Here is a 22,604-nt window from a genome sequence, read left to right as displayed (position 1 = left end):
TATACCAGAACATTTTGTTCTCGAGGAGATAAGCCGCACACCAGAGGTGTCTCGCCGCAGCTTTCTCCCCTCTCCCTTTCATAGCACATAGATGCCAAGCCGAGCATGTATATGTATGGTGGGGATGGGGGGATCAAGAGAGATAGCTGTCGGCCGAATGAGCGTCCTGTGCTTTGTGCTCCATCTCTAGCTAACTGTCCAAATGTAGATATGTAAGATAAGCTTATATAGTAAATTGCAGTGCAGGTCCCACCTATCTGGCCTAGCGCAATGTCCCAGATGGGAATACCCTCTAACATAAATGTGAAATTGGGAACTATAACAGCTCAATACCTTCATTTTATTTATTAGTTGACAAAAAAGTTACATTCACAGCAAAACATTATACATGTTCTTCATTCTATGTCTAATATTTACAATTCCTTATGAAAAAATTGGACGTTAAATTGTTATTTTATCAAAGGTGACCTTCAGACTGTTTGCAGGAAAATACAATAACACATTCTTGATTTACTATGTTAAGAAGGCGATGGCAAATGTAGTATAACCGAAGCTCTCCAGAAGAAGGTTTTGTGCTGCTTTTCTTTGAAATCCAAAAACTAAAAATGAATAAAAACCCTTACAACATTTTATAAAGTCGGCAGTGCTTATACTTCAGGTAATATAATTCTGTGGCTGGTGAGGTCGCAGGAAATAAAATGCCTCCTTAGACACTATTTGAATTATTCAGTAAGTTCTGGAGGAGATTGGGTTTACGGGAAACCACCTCTGAGTAAAGTGTACAGGACACTACTGGTGAGTAGGAGAACATGGAGAAGGATTTATAGGACACTACCATATTGTGAAGTTCATAGCATACAAGTGCATATAGGACACCGCAGAAGAGGAGGGCTTCAAGGACTCTCTTCCACAATAAGTAAGGTGTATAGAACTCTACTAGGCAGTAGGATTTACTGAAGAATAGGGTTTGTAGGATACTATGGAGGAGAAGCGTTCATTGAACACTACTGGAGAGAAATGTGTATTGGCTACAGCTGGGGAGAAGGGTTTATAGGCCTATGGAGGGGAGAAGGTTTATTAAACACTGCTGGAGGGAAGACTTTATAGGTCACAGATAGGGACTGAGGTTTATAAGAGACCATTGGGAGTAAGCTTTGTAAGATAATAGAGTAAAGTTTAGCTGAACATTATAGAGGAGAAGCCCTAGTAAGACAAAATAAGGGACTTTGGATTATGGGACATAGAATAAAGTAGGATCTATAGAATACTACTGGAGACAAAGGTTTATAGGACACAACCAAGGACTAGAGGCACCACTAGGCAGGGAGTTGTATGGGACACTACTGTAAAGTTCACAAGATAATGGGAGAAGTAGAACACAATTGGGAATTTTATTGCGAAGTATTGGTTTTAGGATACCAACGGGGAATGGGTTTTACTGTCTAGAAGACCATGACGAGGAGAAGGGTTCATAGGGCACCATTGCAGAGTAGGATTTATAGGATGGTAGTGGGAAGTTAGGACAGTACTCGTAACATTTATAAGACACTACAGTGAAGAAGGCTTTAAAGGACACAAGTAGGGGATAGTGTTTTGTAGGATAACCCTGACTATAAAAGTTTCTTCTACTTTGAACTCCTCACAATTACAATAAATCTGCCACAACTTCTTTAAAGCGAAAGTCTTTCAGTAAAGCAACAGTCTGTTTGTAGGAGGAAATAATCCTTGTTCCATTTCCAGGATCTTCCATTGTTTCCTTTCCAAAACATTTTCAACATGGCTTTCACGATGGGCTCTCACATTAACTTGTCTCTTCTTTTTTCTTTATAGGGACTTTTGTAATTCTAGATAAAAGAATGATCAAATTACAAAACAAAATTATGGATATTTTATATCATATCAGTATCTGTATACTGATTTCCCTAGTAACCTTAGAAAAAATAGATTTATTTTTTATTTTTGTGTATCCACTATGTTATTTTTTCATTTAGATGTCACTGTTAGGCTACTTTCACACTCGCGTTTGGTGTGGATCCGTCATGGATCTGCACAGACGGATCCGTTCCGATAATTCAACCATCTGCATCCGTTCAGAACAGATCAGATTGTATTATCTTTAACATAGCCAAGACGTTAAGTTAATGGAGGATGGATCCGTTTTATATTGTGTCAGTGAAAACAGATCCGTCCCCATTGACTTACATTGTGTGTCAGAACGGATCAGTTTGGCTCAGTTTCGTCAGACGGACACCAAAACGCTGCAAGCAGCAAGTACCATGGACTCCAGGAGCTTTGACATTATTGCCATCATACATACAGTGGGAGGAATATGTGGGTAATATTTGGCATTATCAGTAATTACATACCTGGACTTTTGCAGGTTGTCAGGTTAAGCAAACAACTGAGCAAGGGATGTAGGGGCAGGATGCAGAGGCATAGTTAGTTGTAGTGGCTTTATTAGGGCTACTTTTTAATGCTTTAGAGCTAACTATTCATGCAAGCAGGCTGCCAGACTGTGTAGTAAAGGGAAAAGGATTTTTAATATCTGATTGGTTCTGTAGTTCACATGATTGTCTCACAGGTCCTTTGCCCTGCAAATAATACACCATTCAGGCTAAGATGCAGGTTTTGTAGATGATATCGTGATTTTGGCAAAATATTAGTGTCTCTTGGTGTTTAATTAGCTATTTGTGTATAGCTATATACAATAGTCCTGCAGCCAGGTGTCCCCATAAAATAGTTTTGCAGCCAGGTGCCCCCTATACAATATTTTTTTCAGCCAGGTGTCCCCTATACAATATTTCTGCAGCCAGGAGCCCTCATACAATAGTTTTGCAGCCAGGTGACCCCCTATACAATATTTCTGCAGCCAGGTGCCCTCTATACAATATGCCTGCAACCAGGTGCCCCCTATACAATATCATTGCAGCCGGGTGCCCCCTATACAGTATTTCTGCAGCCGGGTGCCCCCTATACAGTATTTCTGCAGCCGGGTGCCCCCTATACAGTATTTCTGCAGCCAGGTGCCCCGATACAATTATTTTTTTCAGCCAGGTTCCCAATATATTATATTTTAATATTTTAGCAGTCAGTGCCCCCCATACAATTGTTTTGCAGCCAGGTGCCCCATATACAATATTTCTTTCAGCCAGATGCCCCTATACAATATTTCTGTAGCGAGGTGCCCCCTATACAATATCTTTTTTTCAGCCAGGTGCCCCCTATATAATATTTTTGCAGCCAGTGCCCCCCATACAATAGTTTTGCAGCCAGGTTCCCCCATACAATATTTTTTCAGCCAGGTGCCCCCATACAATAGTTTTGCAGCTAGGTGTCCCCATACAAATATTTCTTTCAGCCAGGTGCCCCCATACAATTATTTTGCAGCCAGGTGCCCTACACAATAGTTTTGCAGCCAGGTGCCCCATACAATAGTTTTGCAGCCAGGTTCCCCTATACAATATTTTTTTTTTCAGCCAGGTGCCCCCTATTTAATATTTCTGCAGCCAGGTGCCCACTACACAATATTGTTTTTTCAGCTAGGTGCCCCATACAATAGTTTTGCAGCCAGGTGCCCCTTTACAATATTTTTTTTCCAGCCAGGTGCCCCCATACAATATTTCTGCAGCCAATGCCCCCATAAAATAGTTTTGCAGCCAGGTGCCCTCATACAATATTTTTGCAGCCAGGTGCCCCCATACAATTGTTTCGCAGCCAGGTGTCCCCAAACAATTGTTTTGCAGCCAGGTGCCCCCATACAATAGTTTTGCAGCCAGGTGCCCCCATACAATAGTTTTGCAGCCAGGTGCCCCATATACAATATTTCTTTCAGCCAGATGCCCCTATACAAGATTTCTGTAGCAAGGTGCCCCCTATACAATATCTTTTTTCAGCCAGGTGCCCCCTATATAATATTTTTGCAGCCAGTGCCCCCCCATACAATAGTTTTGCAGCCAGGTTCCCCCATACAATTGTTTTGCAACCAGGTGCTCCTATACAATAGTTTTGCAGCTAGGTGTCCCCATACAAATATTTCTTTCAGCCAGGTGCCCCCATACAATATTTTTTCAGCCAGGTGCCCCCATACAATATTTTTTCAGCCAGGTGCCCCCATACAATTGTTTTGCAGCCAGGTGTCCCCATACAATTGTTTTGCAGCTAGGTGCCCCACACAATAGTTTTGCAGCCAGGTTCCCCTATACAATATTTTTTTCCAGCCAGGTGCCCCCTATACAATATTTCTGCAACCAATGCCCCCATAAAATAGTTTTGCAGCCAGGTGCCCCATACAATATTTTTGCAGCCAGGTGCCCCTATACAATATTTTTTTTCCAGCCAGGAGCCCCCTATACAATATTTCTGCAGCCAATGCCCCCATAAAATAGTTTTGCAGCCAGGTGCCCTCATACAATATTTTTGCAGCCAGGTGCCCCCATACAATTGTTTCGCAGCCAGGTGTCCCCAAACAATTGTTTTGCAGCCAGGTGCCCCCATACAATTGTTTCGCAGCCAGGTGCCCCCATACAATAGTTTTGCAGCCAGGTGCCCCCATACAATAGTTTTGCAGCCAGGTGCCCCCATGCAATAGTTTTGCAGCCAGGTGCCCCCTATACAATATTTCTGCAGCCAGGTGCCCCATACAATATTTTTGCAGCCAGGTGCCCCTATACAATATTTTTTTTCCAGCCAGGAGCCCCCTATACAATATTTCTGCAGCCAATGCCCCCATAAAATAGTTTTGCAGCCAGGTGCCCTCATACAATATTTTTGCAGCCAGGTGCTCCCATACAATTGTTTCGCAGCCAGGTGTCCCCAAACAATTGTTTTGCAGCCAGGTGCCCCCATACAATTGTTTCGCAGCCAGGTGTCCCCAAACAATTGTTTTGCAGCCAGGTGCCCCCATACAATAGTTTTGCAGCCAGGTGCCCCCATGCAATAGTTTTGCAGCCAGGTGCCCCCTATACAATATTTCTGCAGCCAGGTGCCCCCATACAATATTTTTGCAGCCAAGTGCCCCAATACAATAGTTTTGCAGCCAGGTGCCCCCTATACAATATTTCTGCAGCCAGGTGCCCCCATACAATATTTTTGCAGCCAAGTGCCCCAATACAATAGTTTTGCAGCCAGGTGCCCCCTATACAATATTTCTGCAGCCAGGTGCCCCCATACAATATCTTTGCAGCCAGGTGCCCCAATACAATAGTTTTGCAGCCAGGTGCCCCCTGTACAATATTTTTTTCAGCCAGGTGCCCCCTATACAATATTTCTGCAGCCAGGTGCCCCCATACAATATTTTTGCAGCCAAGTGCCCGAATACAATAGTTTTGCAGCCAGGTGCCCCCTATACAATATTTTTTTCAGCCAGGTGCCCCATACAATAGTTTTGCAGCCAGGTGCCCCCATACAATATTTTTTTCAGCCAGGTGCCCCCTATTTAATATTTCTGCAGCCAGGTGCCCACTACACAATATTGTTTTTTCAGCCAGGTGCCCCCTATATAATATTTTTGCTGCCAGTGCCCCCCATACAATTTTTTGCAGCCAGGTGTCCCCATACAATAGTTTTGCAGCCTGGTGCCCCCATACAATAGTTTTGCAGCCAGGTGTCCCCTATACAACATTTTTTTTCAGCCAGGAGCCCCCTACACAATATTTATTTCAGCCAGGTGCCCCCATACAATATATTTTTCAGCTAGGGGCCCCTCTATAATATTTTTGCAGCCAGTGCCCCTAATACAATAGTTTTGCAGCCAGGTGTCCTTATACAATTGTTTTGCAGCCTGGTGTCCCCATACAATAATTTTGCAGCCAGGTGTCCCCATACAATAGTTTTTCAGCCAGGTGCCCCCTATACAATATTTTTGCAGCCAGGTGCCCTCATACAATAGTTTTGCAGCCAGGTGCCCCCATACAATTGTTTTGCAGCCAGGTGACCCCTATATAATATTTCTGCAGCCAGGTGCCCCCTATTCAATATTTCTGCAACCAGGTGCCCCCTATACAATATTACTGCAGCCAGGTGCCCCCTACACAGTATTTCTGCAGCCAGGTGCCCCTAAACATTTTTTTTTTCAGCCAGTTTCCCGCTATATAATATTTTTGCAGTCAGTGCCCCCCATACAATTACTTTGCAGCCAGGTGTCCCCAAACAATTGTTTTGCAGCCAGGTTCCCCCATAGAATTATTTTGCAGCCAGGTGCCCTCATACAATAGTTTTCCAGTCAGGTGCCCCTATACAATAGTTTTGCAGCTAGGTGCCCCCTATACAATATTTATTCTAGCCAGTGCCCCCATACAATAGTTTTGCAGCCAGATGCCCCCTATACAATATCTTTTTTTCAGCCAGGTGCCCCCTATATAATATTATTGCAGCCATTGCCCCCTATACAATAGTTTTACAGCCTGGTGTCCCCATACAATTGTTTTTCAGCCAGGTGCCCCCATACAATAGTTTTGCAGCCAGGTGCCCCCTATACAATATTTTTGCAGCCAGGTACCCTAATACAATAGTTTTGCAGCTAGGTGTCCCCATATAATAGTTTTGCAGCTAGGTGTCCCCATACAATAGTTTTGCAGCCAGGTTCCCCCATAGAATTATTTTGCAGCCAGGTGCCCTCATACAATAGTTTTCCAGTCAGGTGCTCCATACAATAGTTTTGCAGCTAGGTGCCCCCTATACAATTTTTATTTTAGCCAGGTGCCCCCATACAATATTATTTTTCAGCCTGGTGCCCCTATATAATATTTTGCAGCCACTGCCCCCATACAATAGCTTTGCAGCCAGGTGCCCCCCTATACAATATTTCTGCAGACAGGTGCCCCCATACAATAGTTTTGCAGCCAAGTGCTGCTATACAATAGTTTTGCAGCCAGGTGCCCTTAAACCAGTGATGGGCAAACTACGGCCCGGCTGACCTTTTTATCCGGCCCGCAGAGCTGTCCGGAGGCAGCAGGAGTGGAGATGAGCGATTCCATTGTGGAAGCGCTCATCTCCATATTCATCTGTATCGCCGTCCTCAGGACAGCGATACAGATGAATGGTGCGGAGGAGCAGGGGAGAGGCATCTCCCTTGCCCGTTCCACTGAAAGGCTAAAGGCCGCCTGAGCCGTACAGAGCTGGACACAGGCCTGCATCACATCACTGACAGCAGCATAAGGTAAGTATATGTGTTTATTGTTTTTATTATTTATAGTATACTGTGGCAAGAAGGGGGTGGGGGCCCTATATACTGCCAAAATATGGGGGCCACTATGGAGAAGAGGGGAAGCACTATGGGGGCCCTATATATTGGCACAGTATAGGGGGGCACTATGGAGAAGAGGGGAAGCACTATGGGGGCCCTATATATTGGCACAGTATGGGGGGGCACTATGGAGAAGAGGGGAAGCACTATGGGGGCCCTATATACTGGGACAATATGGGGGGCACTATAGAGAAAATAGGAAGCACTATGGGGGCCCTATAAATTGGCACAGTATGGGGGGGACTATGGAGAAGAGGGGGGGGCACTATGGGGGCCCTATATCCTGGCACAGTATCTATTCTGCGAATTGCAACAACAAAGCTAGCTCCAGACTTTTATGCCTTAGCAACCATCTACTCTTGGCCCGGCCCCCGGGTCCAATATATGAACCCATTGTGGCCCACGAGTCAAAAAGTTTGCCCACCTCTGCCCTAGACTATGTTTTTGCAGCAATGGGTGCCCCCTATACTTTAGTTATACAGCCAAATACTCACCTAGTTCCTCCTACCCAGCTCCAACACAGCTCTCCCCTCCAGCAGGGAATGGGGGAAAGGGAAGCGGACACATGGGGGAACAGCAGGAGAGGTGACAGGCAAAAAGGTAGCTGGGGCTAAAGGGAGGGTAAATAATACATTTTCACTTAGGGCTCATTCACACAAATTTGTGATGCCTGTTGCCGTATTGCGGACTGCATTTGCGGATAAAAGGGCATATCCGCAATAAAAGAGCATCGTTCCATGGGCATTCCGCATCACGGATGCGGACCCATTCATTTCAATAGGTCCGCAAATCCGGAAATGCGGAACGGAAGAATGGAATGGAACGGAACACTACAGAAGCACTACGGAGTACTTTCTGGGGTTCCGTTCCGCACCGCAAACAGATAGAACTTGCTCTATCTTTTTGCGGAACAGAAGGATTGCGGACCTATTCAAGTGAATGGGTCTGCAATCCCCATGCGCCTGCCCACGGACTGTGCCCCTGCATTGCGGACCGCAATTTGCGGTCCACAGCATGGGCTTCACACGTTCCTGTGAACGATCCGTCTCATGTTTATAAGGCCTCTTGCACACGACCGTGTGTCCCCCGTGGCCGTATTGCGGCCCGCACATGGCGGGTCCGCAATACACGGGACACCGGCCGTGTGCATTCCACATCACGGATGCGGACCCATTCACTTGAATGGGTCCGCAAATCCGGAGGTGCGGAACAGAACCACGGAACGGAAGCACTACGGAGTGCTTTCGTGGGGTTCCGTTCCGTAAAAATATAGAACTTTTCCTATGTTTTTGCAGAACGGACGGATCGTGGACCCCATTCAAGTGGCCCACGGTTGATGCCCCTGCATTTTGCCGTCCGCAGCACAGGCACGGCCATCACACGTTGGTGAGAAAGAGGCCTAAGATAGAGGAGATGGCCTGCACATGACAACGCTGTGAGAAGAGGCCTGCAGATTGGTAAAGTGGCACACATTTGTAGGAGTTATCATGTGAAACAGAAAATGATTAAATTTTAAAACACAAATCCACATATACTGTAGGGTATACAGTATAAAAATTGAAACAGCAGTTACACTTTAAAGCTAAACCTCTGTAAATCATTATAAAGTTATGGAATTCCAAGTGACATTTTTGAATTACCAAAAAGTTTTCAGCAGGATAGGATGGAAACAAATGTCATACTGGGTATGTACCACTAATCTAGTTGCCCCAGTAAAGCTGTTCACTAACATATGATGGAGGTTGGATGTACTACAGATCAAATGTAAGTAGGATCTTTTTTTTATAAGAATGTGTATTTGCCTCCATTGAAAATGGAGTTGAAGTTGGTCATAGACACGAGATGTAACCTGGTCGTCAGATGGACATCTAGTGGGCCGTCTACCTTTCACCGAAAGCATTACAAACATTTACTACCATGCACAAGCATAAACCACCTGATTCAATAGTATTACAATGTCCGATCATATAATAACTGTAAAATTTTATAAATTAGGATAAAATTTTGCAAATTTATGAAAAATTTGATAAAATTTAAGTTACAGCTGACTACCCACCAAAAATATCTAGCATGGTCATTGGTCATTTCCCCTCCATATGTGACACAATTGCCATGGGTGAGGCTCAGTGGCTCCGATGCAAAATCTAGCTCTAAATAGAAATAATTTGAAACTGGACCTTAATTATTTATCATTTATGGGCTAAAATTTCTGATATTTAAATAATTTGTATATAAATTGTTTCTAGAGGTTAGCAATGAGAATGTACTTTATCTCCCATGGGTCATGCTTTACATGGGGCTGATGAATGTAACTTCTCTTGCTGTTACAGGAAATTAGCCACGTAGGATATCCTGAACAAGCCAGTCAACGCGGCTCCTTGTGAATTATTGGGTGATAATCCCAAATTTAGATTTCCAAAATGGCCTACTGAAATCAACTGTACCCAACTGGTCCTACCCACATCTACACAAGTTACACCCATTTAAGTAAAACCTCACCCTTTTGAGGGTTCAAAAACTGGGATTATCCTATGGACAAACCATGTAAATGTTCAATTAAAAGCTTCATATGGAAAAAAGTGTATATTGACTGACAGTCGCAGCACTGACCATCTGTGCTTTCCAGTATTTTGGGCATGTGTATGTGTAACTCCAATTAGGGTGCCCATAGTCATTAGATGAATGTAGATTCAATCTGCAGATTTTGGCAGGATCAGATGATTATCCATCAAGTATGGCGGGAGAAAGGTTGGGCAAAGAAGGATTGGGCATGTTGATTTCAATATGCCCAATCCTTTGTACTCACGGGAGATAAGCCACTGCCAGAGGGGTCTAAAGTTAGCTTATTCTCCTCTCCCCACTGAAAAAACATGTTTGGCTCACAGCTATTAAATGTATGGCCACCTTTAGTGTGTGGACCTTCCTGTCTGAGTGTCCATTCGAAAACAAATAGAGAATCAATCACATTTACAATATCTTTACGCCAGGTTTTTGGCGTAAACTTTTTGTTTTACATTGCTCTTGCCACTTTTTGAAAAAGCGGATTTAGATTAACAGAAGGGGTGGAGCCACTGGTGTTCCACACATTTAATATAACAATTCATCCAATCCATCATCTCGCTGGCGTGAGTTTCAGTTTCTGGCACAAAGAAAGCTTCATCCAATTTGGTTGCACCTCTTCACAAATTGGTTGCAGCTTTCTCTAGTGGGACTTTTACTAAGACTAGCGTGAAGCACCAGTTTTTAGTAAATGAGCCCCATAGTGTGTTCTGTAGGTAAAACAGTGCTACCATCTAGGCTGAATGGACCCAAATGGTTCCTTTCTTATAAAGGAGTTCTGGAGTCACATGATACTTAATACAATCGAAAATGGTCAACGGTATACGTCCTCAATATTCACATTAGAAAACTTGCCTGACTAGGACGGTAAAAAGAAAATAATAAATCTTTATTATATGTTGCAATTAAAATTGGAGTCACGACCTCTCATTTGTAACTTATAGTGTTCAGGCAGGGTATAACCCCAGACAATGGGGAGAGGTATAATTTCCATTATTTGACAAACAGCTAGAGGGACCAGCTGGTCTTGACCAGGAACTTATGGTCTAGAGCAGGGATGCTCAACCTGCGGCCCTCCAGCTGTTGTAAAACTACAACTTCCACAATGCCCTGCTGTAGACTGATAGCTATAGGCTGTCCAGGCATGCTGGGAGTTAAGTTTTGCACATCAGGAGGGCCGCAGGTTGGGCATCCCTGAGGAATGACCTAGTGCACTCTCATCTACACTATTCCTGGTGCACGTCATCAGGAGCAGGTGTAGTAGCAGAGTATCGACAGATATTCAGCAATCAATACTCTGCTACTACACCTGCTCCTGATGACGTGCGAGGTTACTCTTGCACAGATACGCGTTGAGCGGGTGATACTGTAGATTTAGAAAGTCTAGGGGACTAGTACACCAGGAATAGTGTAGATGAGAGTGCACTAGGTCATTCCAGTCTAGACCATACAAACTAAGGTCCTGGTCAAGATCAGCTGGTCCCTCTAGCCGTTTGTCAAATAGGCAGTTAAGTGTAGCAACACTACTTACCGGCTCCACACTGGAACGGGTACTGTAATGTATGTGCTACAGCAACATGGTGACTACTATGTTCTAACACAATGTTGACTGTTATGGGTACATGGCTGCCATTACAGGCTGATGTAGTGTAACCCATTCTTTTATAGGGTATATGAGGGATACTCGAGCTTTACACATTTTATTGAGCTTGAGAAAGTAAGCACAAACGCTAAACTCATTATACCTCTTCCCATTGTCTGGGGTTATACCCTGCCTGAACACTATAAGTTACAAATGAGAGGTTGTGACTCCAATTTTAATTGCAACATATAATTAAGATTTATTATTTTCTTTTTACGGTCCTAGTCAGGCAAGTTTTCTAATGTCACATGATACTCCTCGACAAACAGAAAAGGGATTCACTGATTTACAGTTAACACTTGCTTAAAGGGAATGTGTCATCAGAAAACGACCTATTGTTTAAGTAAAGCTTTTATGTAGAACTTTTTTTAAGTTTTGATGTTTTCTTTAATTTTCTATCATTATTTATATTTAAAAAATAACACTAGAATCCTGCAATTTTCACACTGGCTACAAGTAGGGTTGTCAACCTGAGGCTTATCAGTATATTGAGATATACATGTGTGTTACTTATAATCTTTATTATGGTTTTCCAATTTATCAGTAAAAAGGTTGGCTGTCCATGATTTTCGGATGAGTTGTCCAGAAAAAAGAAAAATTCTGGTTGGCAACCCTGGCAGGGGAAAATTGGCCATAGACTCTGCAAGGAAATTTCCCAGTGGGACGATTCCCAGGGGGCCACTGAAGCCCTCTTGATGGCCACAGGCCAGGTACGTAATAATCTGATGCTGAACGGCCACAGGTGCCATCCTGAACTCAACTGTATTACTGTCCTCATGATGGTGATACAGTTGAATACTGTGGTGAGGGAATCAGTATTTTGTGCTGTCCTGTGGTATTTGGTTCTGCTAGGGCGTATTCTGCGCTGCACTACAGTATTGCTGGCCCCGCCTACTTCAGTTTTCCTTGGCTACTTGTTTTGGCCTGTCTTCTGTCTATCTGAACCCACCTACAACATGGGGCCACTTTTAGTTTTTTTTCCAGGGCCTCTTTAGGTTCCCAATCCGCCCATGAACCCTGGCCACAAGGCAGGGCCGGTGCTACAATAAGGCAGACCAAGCGGCTGCCTTAGGGCGCACTCTGGGGAAGGGCGGAAAAATGAACCTTCTTGTGTTTAAGAATGTGTTTAAAAATTTTTTTTACAAAAACAACAATCATAAATGGAGGGAGGGGGGGGGTGACATGATGGGAGTCTGTAGTCTGTGACATGGGGATAGGGCCAGGGCTGGCCAGGGGGAAGATGATGTGCCATGGGAGGGAGAAATGTGACACAATAGGGGGTAATGATGTGATCATGATGTGACACGAAGGGGGTGATGTGACATGGCTTGGAGGGGGAGAAATGTGACATGGATGGAGGGGGAGAAATGTGACATGGAGTGCTGATGTGACATAGGTGATTTGACATGGAGGGGGAAAATGTGACATTGAGGCTTTGAGAGGGAGAAATGTGACATGGAGGGGGAGATATCTGACATGGGGGGAGAAATGTGACATGGGGGGTGATGTGACAGAGGGGATTATGCAAAAAGGAGGGGGAGAAATATGACATGGAGGGGGGAAATGTGACATGGAGGGCTGATGTGACATAGGGGGTGATTTGACATGGAGGGGGAGAAATGTGACATCGTGGGCTGATGGCTTACATGGGGGCTTGATTGCTTACATGGGGGCAGATGGCTGACATTGGGGGCTAATGGCTGACATGGGGGGATTAATGGCTGACATGGGGGGCTCATGGATGGGGGCTGATGTCTGACATTGGGTTCTGATCTGAGGTCTGATTAACATTGGGGGTCTGATTGGGGCTGAGAGCTGAGGTCTGATGAATATTGGGGGTCTGATTGGCTGGTCTGACCTGAGGTGTAATGGAAAATATGTTTTTATTATCCTCCTCTAAAACCTAGAGGGCGAAAAAAACGGTCCTCAAACCAGCGATTGTCTGAAGCAGAGAGAAGATACCAGGACCACACACAGCAGAAGCCAGCTGCTGCAGACGGGACCAGGGCCAGGTGAGCTGCGGGGGCGGGGCCACCAAAATGTAGCTTTGCTTGTGTTGGCAAAAATCCTTGCATCGGCCCTGCCACAAGGCCTAAAATAAGTCAAGACTTTCTGTTATTTGAGAGCTGCCACATGGGCCATAGACATAATAGACTTTAATTGAACGGGACTTCATTGTTTTCTTTTGGAGATTTTTTTAAGCTGTGACCTGTGCAGAGGTCAGGAGGAGCTGTGATGTCACCTATTGTAAATGGTGGATCCTCTCTTTTCTATACAGAGGCGCTATTTGTCATTGTAATCTTTGATGATAATGAGATGACTACTAAAACGTAGCCTGTACAGAACACGGAGTCTCATCATATTATTAGGCCTAGTGGCTAGTGTGAAAACTGCAGGATTTTAAGATTTTAATAGTGTCACAGAAAATTAAAGGGGTTTTCTGGGATTTTGATATTAATGACCTATCCTCTAACTACACCTAATTCGTTCACGCTTCGTTTACTGGTAAAAGGTAAATTGCGTTATGGATTCCGTTATGCAATTCTATGACGGAATGCCTTTAGAGGCATTCTGTTATTCATTCCGTCATAATAGAAGTCTATGGGCTGAAAAACAGACCCGTCCCGTTTCCGTTATGCTGGGGAGTCCTCTCCTGCATAAAGGAAACGGGACGGATCCGTTATGCAGCCCATAGACTTCTATTAGGACGGAATGAATAACGGAATGCCTCTAAAGGCACGTGGGACCCTCGCCGATCAGCTGTTTAAAAAGGCACCAGTGCTCCTGTGAATGCCGTGGCCTTCTCTGTGGTTATCAAGCACAGGGCGGTACAATGCATAGCGGCTGTGCTTTGCACCGCACTCAGCCCCATTGAAGTGAATGGGGAGAAGGCCAAAGTGCTCACAGGAGAACTGGTGCCTTCTCAATGTCCCCCTTTTAAAAATTACATCAGTCAAATGATATAGCAGCCGTTCATTGAAAACTTTGGCAGTAATAATAATTGATGGGTTATTAGGCTAAATTTATTTACAAAATATTAAGATATGAAAAATTAAAAATAAAATATAAAGAACATGAACTGTATAAAAACAGGAGTAATAAGTCACATCATCTCATTGGGCATGGCTGAGATGAGAACACGTGGAGACGCCGCGCACTAGGATAAGTTGAATTGGGCTGGGTGTTACACATACTCTCTGGTTGTTGCTGATGGTTGGGACTGTCTGTAATATTGTTGCCCTTGCCTCTCTCCACTGGGACATGAGCAGCACAGAAAGGATCCTCCCAGCATGGTGAGACTGGCTGCGGCCCACCCCACGAATAATGCGGAGCCAAATTCATACCTGCAATACAAGAATGGGTTTATAAGAAGGATATTGTAGACTGGGAGATTTCCACATTATGGTTGAAACATGGTGCATTGTGACTATATTGTTCTTAAAAGGAGTTTGTCGCCAGGAAATCGAGCGTTAAAGGGGTTATCTAAGACTAATAAACACCTCCCAGAGTGGCCGACCCACAGTGGATATCCGTACTGGTCTCCGCCACTGGCTTCTGTGTCTGTCGCTCCCGTTCCGGCTCTTCCTCTCTCTGATGCTGCGATCTGTAATTGGCTGCAGCGGTCACGTGTCCTCCCATTGATAGATGTTGTTTTCAGTGCTGCAGGGAGAGAAGGAGCCGGGCCGGGAGCCGACACCGAACCCAGTGGCAGGGACGAGATAAGTATGTTCACCAACATGGGTCAGCCACTCTGGGAGGTGTTTATTAGACTTGGATAACCCCTTTAGACTAGGCACAATGCCTTGTAGGGCTAGCCCAGCTTAATGTAATGATACTGTTCACTTAATGATCTGTTGCTTCAGTCTGGAGAAAAGGTAGTTACAATCTATATGCAAATGAGCAGCTAAGTGCACCGAGAGTTGACCCAAGCCACTTGGTGCACCTTTGCTCCTCCTACATAGTCATCTCGTCTGTCCGGGTTAATCAAAATTCTGTGGGAGGGGCTGACAGACTAATCAGGAGGAACAATGGCGCACAGAGTGTCTTGGGCCCGCCCTTGGTGCACTTAAATGTACTGACTTGCCTTGAGCTCAAGATTTATAGAGAAACGATGAATGGTCAGTTTGTAATAGCATCTTCATTTCACTGTTCTAGAGAATCTTAAAAGGAACTTCTACATTTTGCAATATTACTATGGCTCTGTGCATTGTAGACCCTCCTCCCCCCCCCTCATTTCCTTCCTGAACTATAATTTCTCAAAATGGAGACATTCCAAGCACCTTGTAAATTTCATCGTCTTCCAATTCTTGGCAGCACATTCTCTGTATATTGCTGTGAATTACACTAACTCTTAAAAGTGCATATGAACGTAAGGATTTGTATGAATGACATTGTAGAATAAAGGTGGGAAGTTTACTTTTTGGCAATTTACCAAAGGCTTAAAATACAAGAAGCAATAAAAAATAATTTATCTTTTTTTTGTTTTCGTAAAGTAGTTTTCGTAAAATCATTGGTGAGCAGCTTCAGCGTGAGCCGACACTGAAGTCTTCTCAGTCTGGAGTCCTTGATATTCATGAGCTACCCCGTCCACCTCTCTGCCTCTGATTCCTAACTTTCTCCCTATACACAGATTTGGAAGAAAGCTGTCAATCATCCATGGCAGGTGGAGTTTTTTGAGGGATAACCCCTTTAACAATATCTGACTAGTGGGCGTCCTACTCCCTACAACCCCACCGTCTTTCTCTGCCTGTGACATCACTTTCTTTGGTCATATGGCCTATGTGCAGTTAAAGGGATTGTGTCACAAAGCATATTCTACATTTTCCAAACCAGCACCTGGATCTGAATACTTTTGTAATTGCATGTAATTAATAATTTAGTATAGCCAGTGAGTTGTTCAATAAAATGTATCTGTATAGCGCCACCTGCTGTTTGTTCTTTTCCTCATTTTATGTCCATGTTACTGAGCTGGTCGCACATGCTCAGTTGAAATCTTCAACTGTCACCAGCCATATGTTCTGTTAGAAGCTGTGGCAGGTACAGGAGGAGAGCTGCAGCAGGAAGGACACGTTGGCAGAGATGCCAGGCTGAAGATAATCTAACAGAGCAATTAGAGCAGTGAGTGTGGAGATCTCTGGACCCATGTGAGGTACAGGGCTGGTTCTAGCTTTGTTATAAAGAGGTTGTCATGTACTGTATGATGTCTTATCTTTATTTTTACTTCAAGCCCTTTAAGAACCATTCAAGTAAGGCCTCATGTACACGGCCGTTGTTTTGGTCCGCATCCAAGGCGCAGTTTTGGCGGCTCGGATGCGGACCTATTCACTTCAATGGGGCCGCAAAAGATGCGGACAGCACTCCGTGTGCTGTCCGCATTCGTTGCTCCGTTCCGTTGTCCGCAAAAAAAATATAACCTGTCCTATTCTTGTCCGCGTTTTGCGGACAAGAATAGCCAGTTATATCAAGGGCTGTCCGTGCCGTTTCGCAAATTGCAAAACGCACACGCAAGCCATCCGTGTTTTGCGGATACGCGATTTGCGGACTGGTCGTGTGCATGAGGCCTAAATTGGATGGAGCTACAATACCAAGGACAGCCAATATACAATGTATAGCATTGTCCTTGGCATACTAGGAAGAGGCTGCTGCGGTCATCTGAGCGCTGCGGCCCTTCAAACAGCTGATATGCAGGGGTGCCCGGAGTCAGCCCTCCACAGCTATGAGAGTGATGACCTATCCTGAGGATACACCTTTGGGGGCAATTTTTTATGATTGTCTTTTACTCATTTTGGGTTAAAAAATCTTTAGAAACCCCTAACTTCGGCGGATCCTTCTCCAGTTCTAAATGTAAGACAGCTTCCTAGCAGTCGGGCTGTCTTACATTTAGACCTTTTTCTAAGCCTGAAATCTGCGATGTTATTACAGGGCCACGTGAGAAGTTTAAACCTTGATAGCATTTCCATAAAACACAAGAATAGAAGGGGGCAATGTCAATGCTCCTTCACAGTTTTACTAGACTCAGCGCCACTAATGAAGCTTAACCTAATTCACTTAAATAACTATGAGCTGCAATACCAGACACAGCCCTCTAAGAAAGTAAACTTATTTGGCACCTCTATCATTCATGTGAAAAAGTAACTGCCCCCGCAAACAGGACAACGAACAACAATTATCATCTATCCACACCTAATGTATGATCTCTGTGGTCTGACTGCTGAGTCCCCCATGATCACAAGATCATGAACCCCCTGTGTGAATGGAAGGGTACTGCTCATGTGCACCCACCATTCCTTGATATCATTTCATTCAGACAGAGGACTCAGGAATCCCTGTCCCCATGATCGGTGGGGATCCAGTGGTTGGACCCCGGTGATTAAATTGTGATTACGCCTTCTGTGGATAAATAGTAAATGTTGTTTGTGGGCCATCCCCTTCAATATATGCAGAATAGAGAGTGAAAATTACCAATTTTCAATGGTGTTGCATATCAGCGTTGGGGTGCTCTATACAATGACACATCCCCTCTGTGTATTCTCCCTACCCCCCTTATATTTTTAGGTAGGTTTGGTTGGCTGGTGATTGTGGTTGCAGGGATGGAGAGCCATTCTTTGATCACATGCCCTATTTACATTAAAGGGGTTGTACAGGATTAAAAAATATGGCTGCTTTTTATCCAAAAACAGTGCCATGCCTGTCCATAGGTTGTCTCTGGTATTGCAGCTGAGTCCTGATCACATTAATGGAGCCAAGCTGCAGTATCAGACTTTTCTGGAAAAAAGCTGCCATGTTTTTCTAATCCCGTACACCCCTTTAATCGTACTGGCTGCTCATTGGACACAGTATATAAACCATACTTGCCAACATTCTTGGACCATCCAGTAGGCTCCCAGAAAAAGAGGAGGCCTCCTGGACTCCTCGAAGAGCTGTCAAGTCCCCAGCATGGAGCACTGCTTTCTCCAGGAAGGAAGCCCTCCATATACTTTAAATGCATAAGGCCCAAGAATTCTGTGTCAGTAGATGCAACCCTGGCGCACAAACATATGGGCTTGGCGTCATAACGGAGGGGCATGGTACCATAATGACAGGGGCAGGGGGGCATGTACAAAACGGATAGGAGTGTTTAAAGGGTTAGGATAATGTCCAAAAATGTCACTATCCCTTTTTTCAGAGGCAGTAGGTCAAATGTTGGCCAGTATGATATACAGACTTACCTTTTTCTGCTGTCCCTGCCCCTCTTGGTTGTAAAAGTGGACAACTGTACAGGAATTGGGACGACTATGAGGTGCAGTATACCTTACAGGTCAGCACTCAGCTTAGGTGTAGACAGTTTCTATAGAGACATTATTTGACCCATATTTGTCATATCTAATGTAGGCGAAAAGTGGAGCAGCAGTAGGAAAATATCAGATCACTTCTCTAGTTCCCTTAGACTAGAAATGAAGGAGTATCTCTATCTTGTGCCAGTATAAAAGGGGTTTTCCAGACTCCTGATATTGATCACCTATCCTCAGGATAGGTCATTATTTTCTGATTGGTGAGGGTCTGACACCCCGTGCCCCCAACAATCAGCTGGAACTAGTTCTTTCGAGCACAGCTCCGTTCAAAGTGTAGTGGTCATGCTGGGTTCTACAGTTCAGCTCCCATTCACTTCAGTGGAAGCTTAGCTGCAGTAACCAGGCACGGCCACTACACTTTGCATGGAGCTGTGCTTCCAGTTCCATTCACAGTGCTAGTTAGAGAGCCTGCAGGGAGAAGCTGATTGGTGGGGGTGCAGAGGGTTGGACACCCACTGATCCGATATTCATGACCTATCCTGAGGAAAGGTCATCGTTATTTAATTCTCATGGAGGAATTTCCATATGTCACCTTACCGTGCATTCACTGGAGTATTCGGGTTAAAGAAGTCATGAGTGACCTGAGTGGCGTACCAAGAGACGGCTATTAACGTCAGCAGACCTGAGGAAAAAGGAAAAGATGACGTCAAGTATTACAGTACAGGATTTTTATCTCAGCAGTCTGTAGGCTCAAAATGAATTCTGTTTGGCCAGTGTAAAGGTAACATAGACAGAGCCGGTGGCCTGGATACCCAAACTTTTACTGGGGATGGCCTGATTCATTAAGGACCCTGAGGATCAGTCCCCTTTTGGCCAAGCATAACACAGAAACATGGGTTGAGATGACATCTATAACATCAGTGCTTGTTATGGAGTTGAAGGAGAGGTGTACCTGGGCTCCAATCAGTGGCGTAACCATAAATGACTGGGCCCCACAGCCAATTTTTGAATGCCCCCCCCAGAAACTTCTTCACAACCCCCTTTTTCTGTGCAACTCTGATTTCCTACAGTGTCATTGTATATAATTTAATTTTATGATACTGTTGAGGTGGCCCAGACAATAAATATTTTAATCCTCTTCCTAGGTGGGCCCCTTATGAGCTCAGGCCCCAAAGCAGCAACTTCCCCTGCTTCCCCTATAGCTAAGCCCATGGCTCCAATGAAAATACTGAACCGTCAATGGCAATGTGTGTTATACAAGCCATATATTCACATTTCCATAGTTCACAATACGCTAGGCTCTGTTCACGTTGCTTTTGTGCCTTTCATTGGAGGTATGGTTCTGGAGTATTACCTGGCATGTAGCCGACAGAAGGCTCCAATGTATGCCAATGGATAGACATACCATGGCATTCTTTGCCCATAGGACCTCATTGTAGCCATATACTGCAGAGTATACTTTATTTTTATCGCTGATGCTATTCCCTAAAGTGAAAAAGAGATATACCAACCTGGCAATGGGCACACTTTTTGTATAAGCTGGCTCAATGGGGCCACATGTGCCAGGAACCGGTGCATACATTGAAACGTGTGAACAACTCCTACCATCTGGGAGGTTGAGGATCCACCAGTGACCTGATCTCATTGGTGGCATCACAACTCCTCATGACACCTAATTGCTTCTAAATGGCTTGACTATGTGTTCTTTTTTAACCTGCATCTGTAAAGAGTTTGCCAGTGTGGACTGAAACCACCAAGGCCCGATAGGCCGGGGCAAGTGACATGACTGTACTTTTGAAGACTTTGCATAGCATACTGAGGGACAGATGGTACACTCTACTCCTACTCCCATGCAGGAGACCCATGAGGGTCGCCTCAGTCCCTCGGAATGATTACTGGTAATTTTACTGTGAACTATGGACCTCATGTAAAGAAGCATAGCACCATAGCATCCACATTTAAAAATACTTTAAACATTTTTCGATGTATTACCTGCAAGTAAGAAGAGGATGCCTCCTGACACCGCGATTCTGCTTTTTGTGACGGGATTGTTGTCACCCACTTTAGTACATTTCATTCCAACAACACTGATAATGATTCCAATGAATCCCAGCAGCATGGCCACCACCATGAGAGCCCTCGTCGCCTGGATATGAACTGCAGGATAAGTATAGAGATATACATGAACTGATATAGTAAAGTTTTAGAGGAAAGACCTTTTGGCTAATGTAGACCTACAGATTATTGATCCACACAGGTATTTCTAAAGATTTTGCTTACTTGAGGAGATGATTTATCTGATTTTCGGAATTTTGGGTTGAGATGACAAATCTATGAAATTCTAGAATTTGGACTTTTGTTAAAAGAAGATTTGCTTAGTTTAGGACTGGATAAGATTAGCAGGAAAGTTAGGTCCTTACTACTTATTCTTTTAGCTGCAGCTAGAATTCTAGTAGCTAGCGCATGGTTATCCACAGACCCCCCCAGATGAAGCTAGGTGGATTCAAAAGGTGACCAAATATTCAGATTGGAGGAACTTTCCCACTGGGAAACCCGCACTCGTGCAGCTTTTCTTGACATATGGGCTCCATGGAAAACTTATAGAGCTTTCCCTTGAGATATATTTTTCACACTTTCTTTTCTACAACCCTCCTAAAACCCCTTCTTTTAAATTTCCAAATAAGGTTATACTCTTGGCTCACTAACATATCCTGTTGAGGCATAATGTGAGCTACAACATGAACCTAACCAGATTTATACCATACGTTTGGTTCTTTCATCAAGTTATCTTTTCTTTTATGTTAATTTATGTTCCTTCATTTTTTGACCTGTACAGTCATGTTACAATGTTATGATGTAATAACACACTTTCTCATTTTGTACCATGTACACCTGTACTATTTCTCAATTGCCATTTTAAGCTATGTATTAATATTTAAAAAAACAATAAAAATTGTTGATACAAAAAAAAGAAGATTTGCTTGGATTTTTGCAACACAAAACAGTAAAAACCCAAATTTGACCAGATTTGGCCCAAGAAGGGGAGATGGTTTGGACGCAGGGTGCCCACTGTCCCTGATGTTGGATTCTCAGATGGCTTGGGCTCCACAATACAGACAACAAAACCTTTCTTCCCTCATCTCAGGTATTACCAATGGCAGGTTGTCAGTCATCTGGTTTAGAGATTAAGTTTGGTGCCCCTTCCTCACAAAATAAGGAAAACGATTCTCTGTAAGAGGTTCAGGGGCCGATTCTTCTACACCCTGCAACGTGATCTTTCTGCCAAAATGCTGTCAGTGCCATTGATGCCATGGCAAATGGCCCACCAGGCTCTCCGCTATGCCTACTAGTTCTAGCAACATAACCTAATGGCATAACTACTGGCTTTTAAGGCGATCTTCGCTCAAAGGGGTTCTCTCACTTTAGCAAGTGACATTTATCATGTAGAGAAAGTAAATACAAGCCACTTACTAATGTATTGTGAATGTCCATATTGCCTGCTTTGCTGGCTGGATTCATTTTTTCCATCACATTATACACTGCTCGTTTCCATGGTTACAACCACCCTGCAATCCATCAGTGGTTGTCGTTCTTGCACACTATAGGAAAAAGCGTCAGCCTCTTTGGTGACCAGGACCGTGGGAGCGCACATAGGCTGGTGCTTTTTCCTATAGTGTGCAAGCACGACCACCATTGATGGATTTCAGGGTGGTCGTAACCATGGAAACGAGCAGTGTATAATGTGATGGAAAAATGAATCCAGCCATCAAAGGAAGCAATATGGATAATCACAATACATTAGTAAGTGGCTTGTATTAAATTTGTCTACATGATACATGCAATTTGCTAAAGTGAGAGACAACCCCTTTTAATCTTAAAAATGACCTCA

General features: G+C 44.0%; 1 protein-coding gene across 1 annotated transcript in view; it reads right to left on the bottom strand.

Moving 5' to 3' along the window:
- Positions 1–336: 336 nt before the first annotated feature.
- The window catches only part of CLDN19 (claudin 19), a 37,196-nt gene continuing 14,928 nt past the window's right edge, over positions 337–22,604 (bottom strand). Inside the window, exons 2-5 of the mRNA XM_040428662.1 lie at positions 20,708–20,872; positions 19,313–19,397; positions 14,639–14,788; positions 337–1,844 (exon numbers count right to left, since the gene is read on the bottom strand). Coding sequence (XP_040284596.1) covers positions 1,802–1,844; positions 14,639–14,788; positions 19,313–19,397; positions 20,708–20,872 — 443 coding nt within the window. The 3' untranslated portion in view covers positions 337–1,801. The remainder of the gene's footprint in view (positions 1,845–14,638; positions 14,789–19,312; positions 19,398–20,707; positions 20,873–22,604) is intronic.

This window comes from Bufo bufo, chromosome 1 (assembly GCF_905171765.1).
Source record: "Bufo bufo chromosome 1, aBufBuf1.1, whole genome shotgun sequence".
Lineage (NCBI taxonomy): Eukaryota > Metazoa > Chordata > Amphibia > Anura > Bufonidae > Bufo > Bufo bufo.
This window is presented reverse-complemented; position numbering and strand designations above follow the sequence as displayed.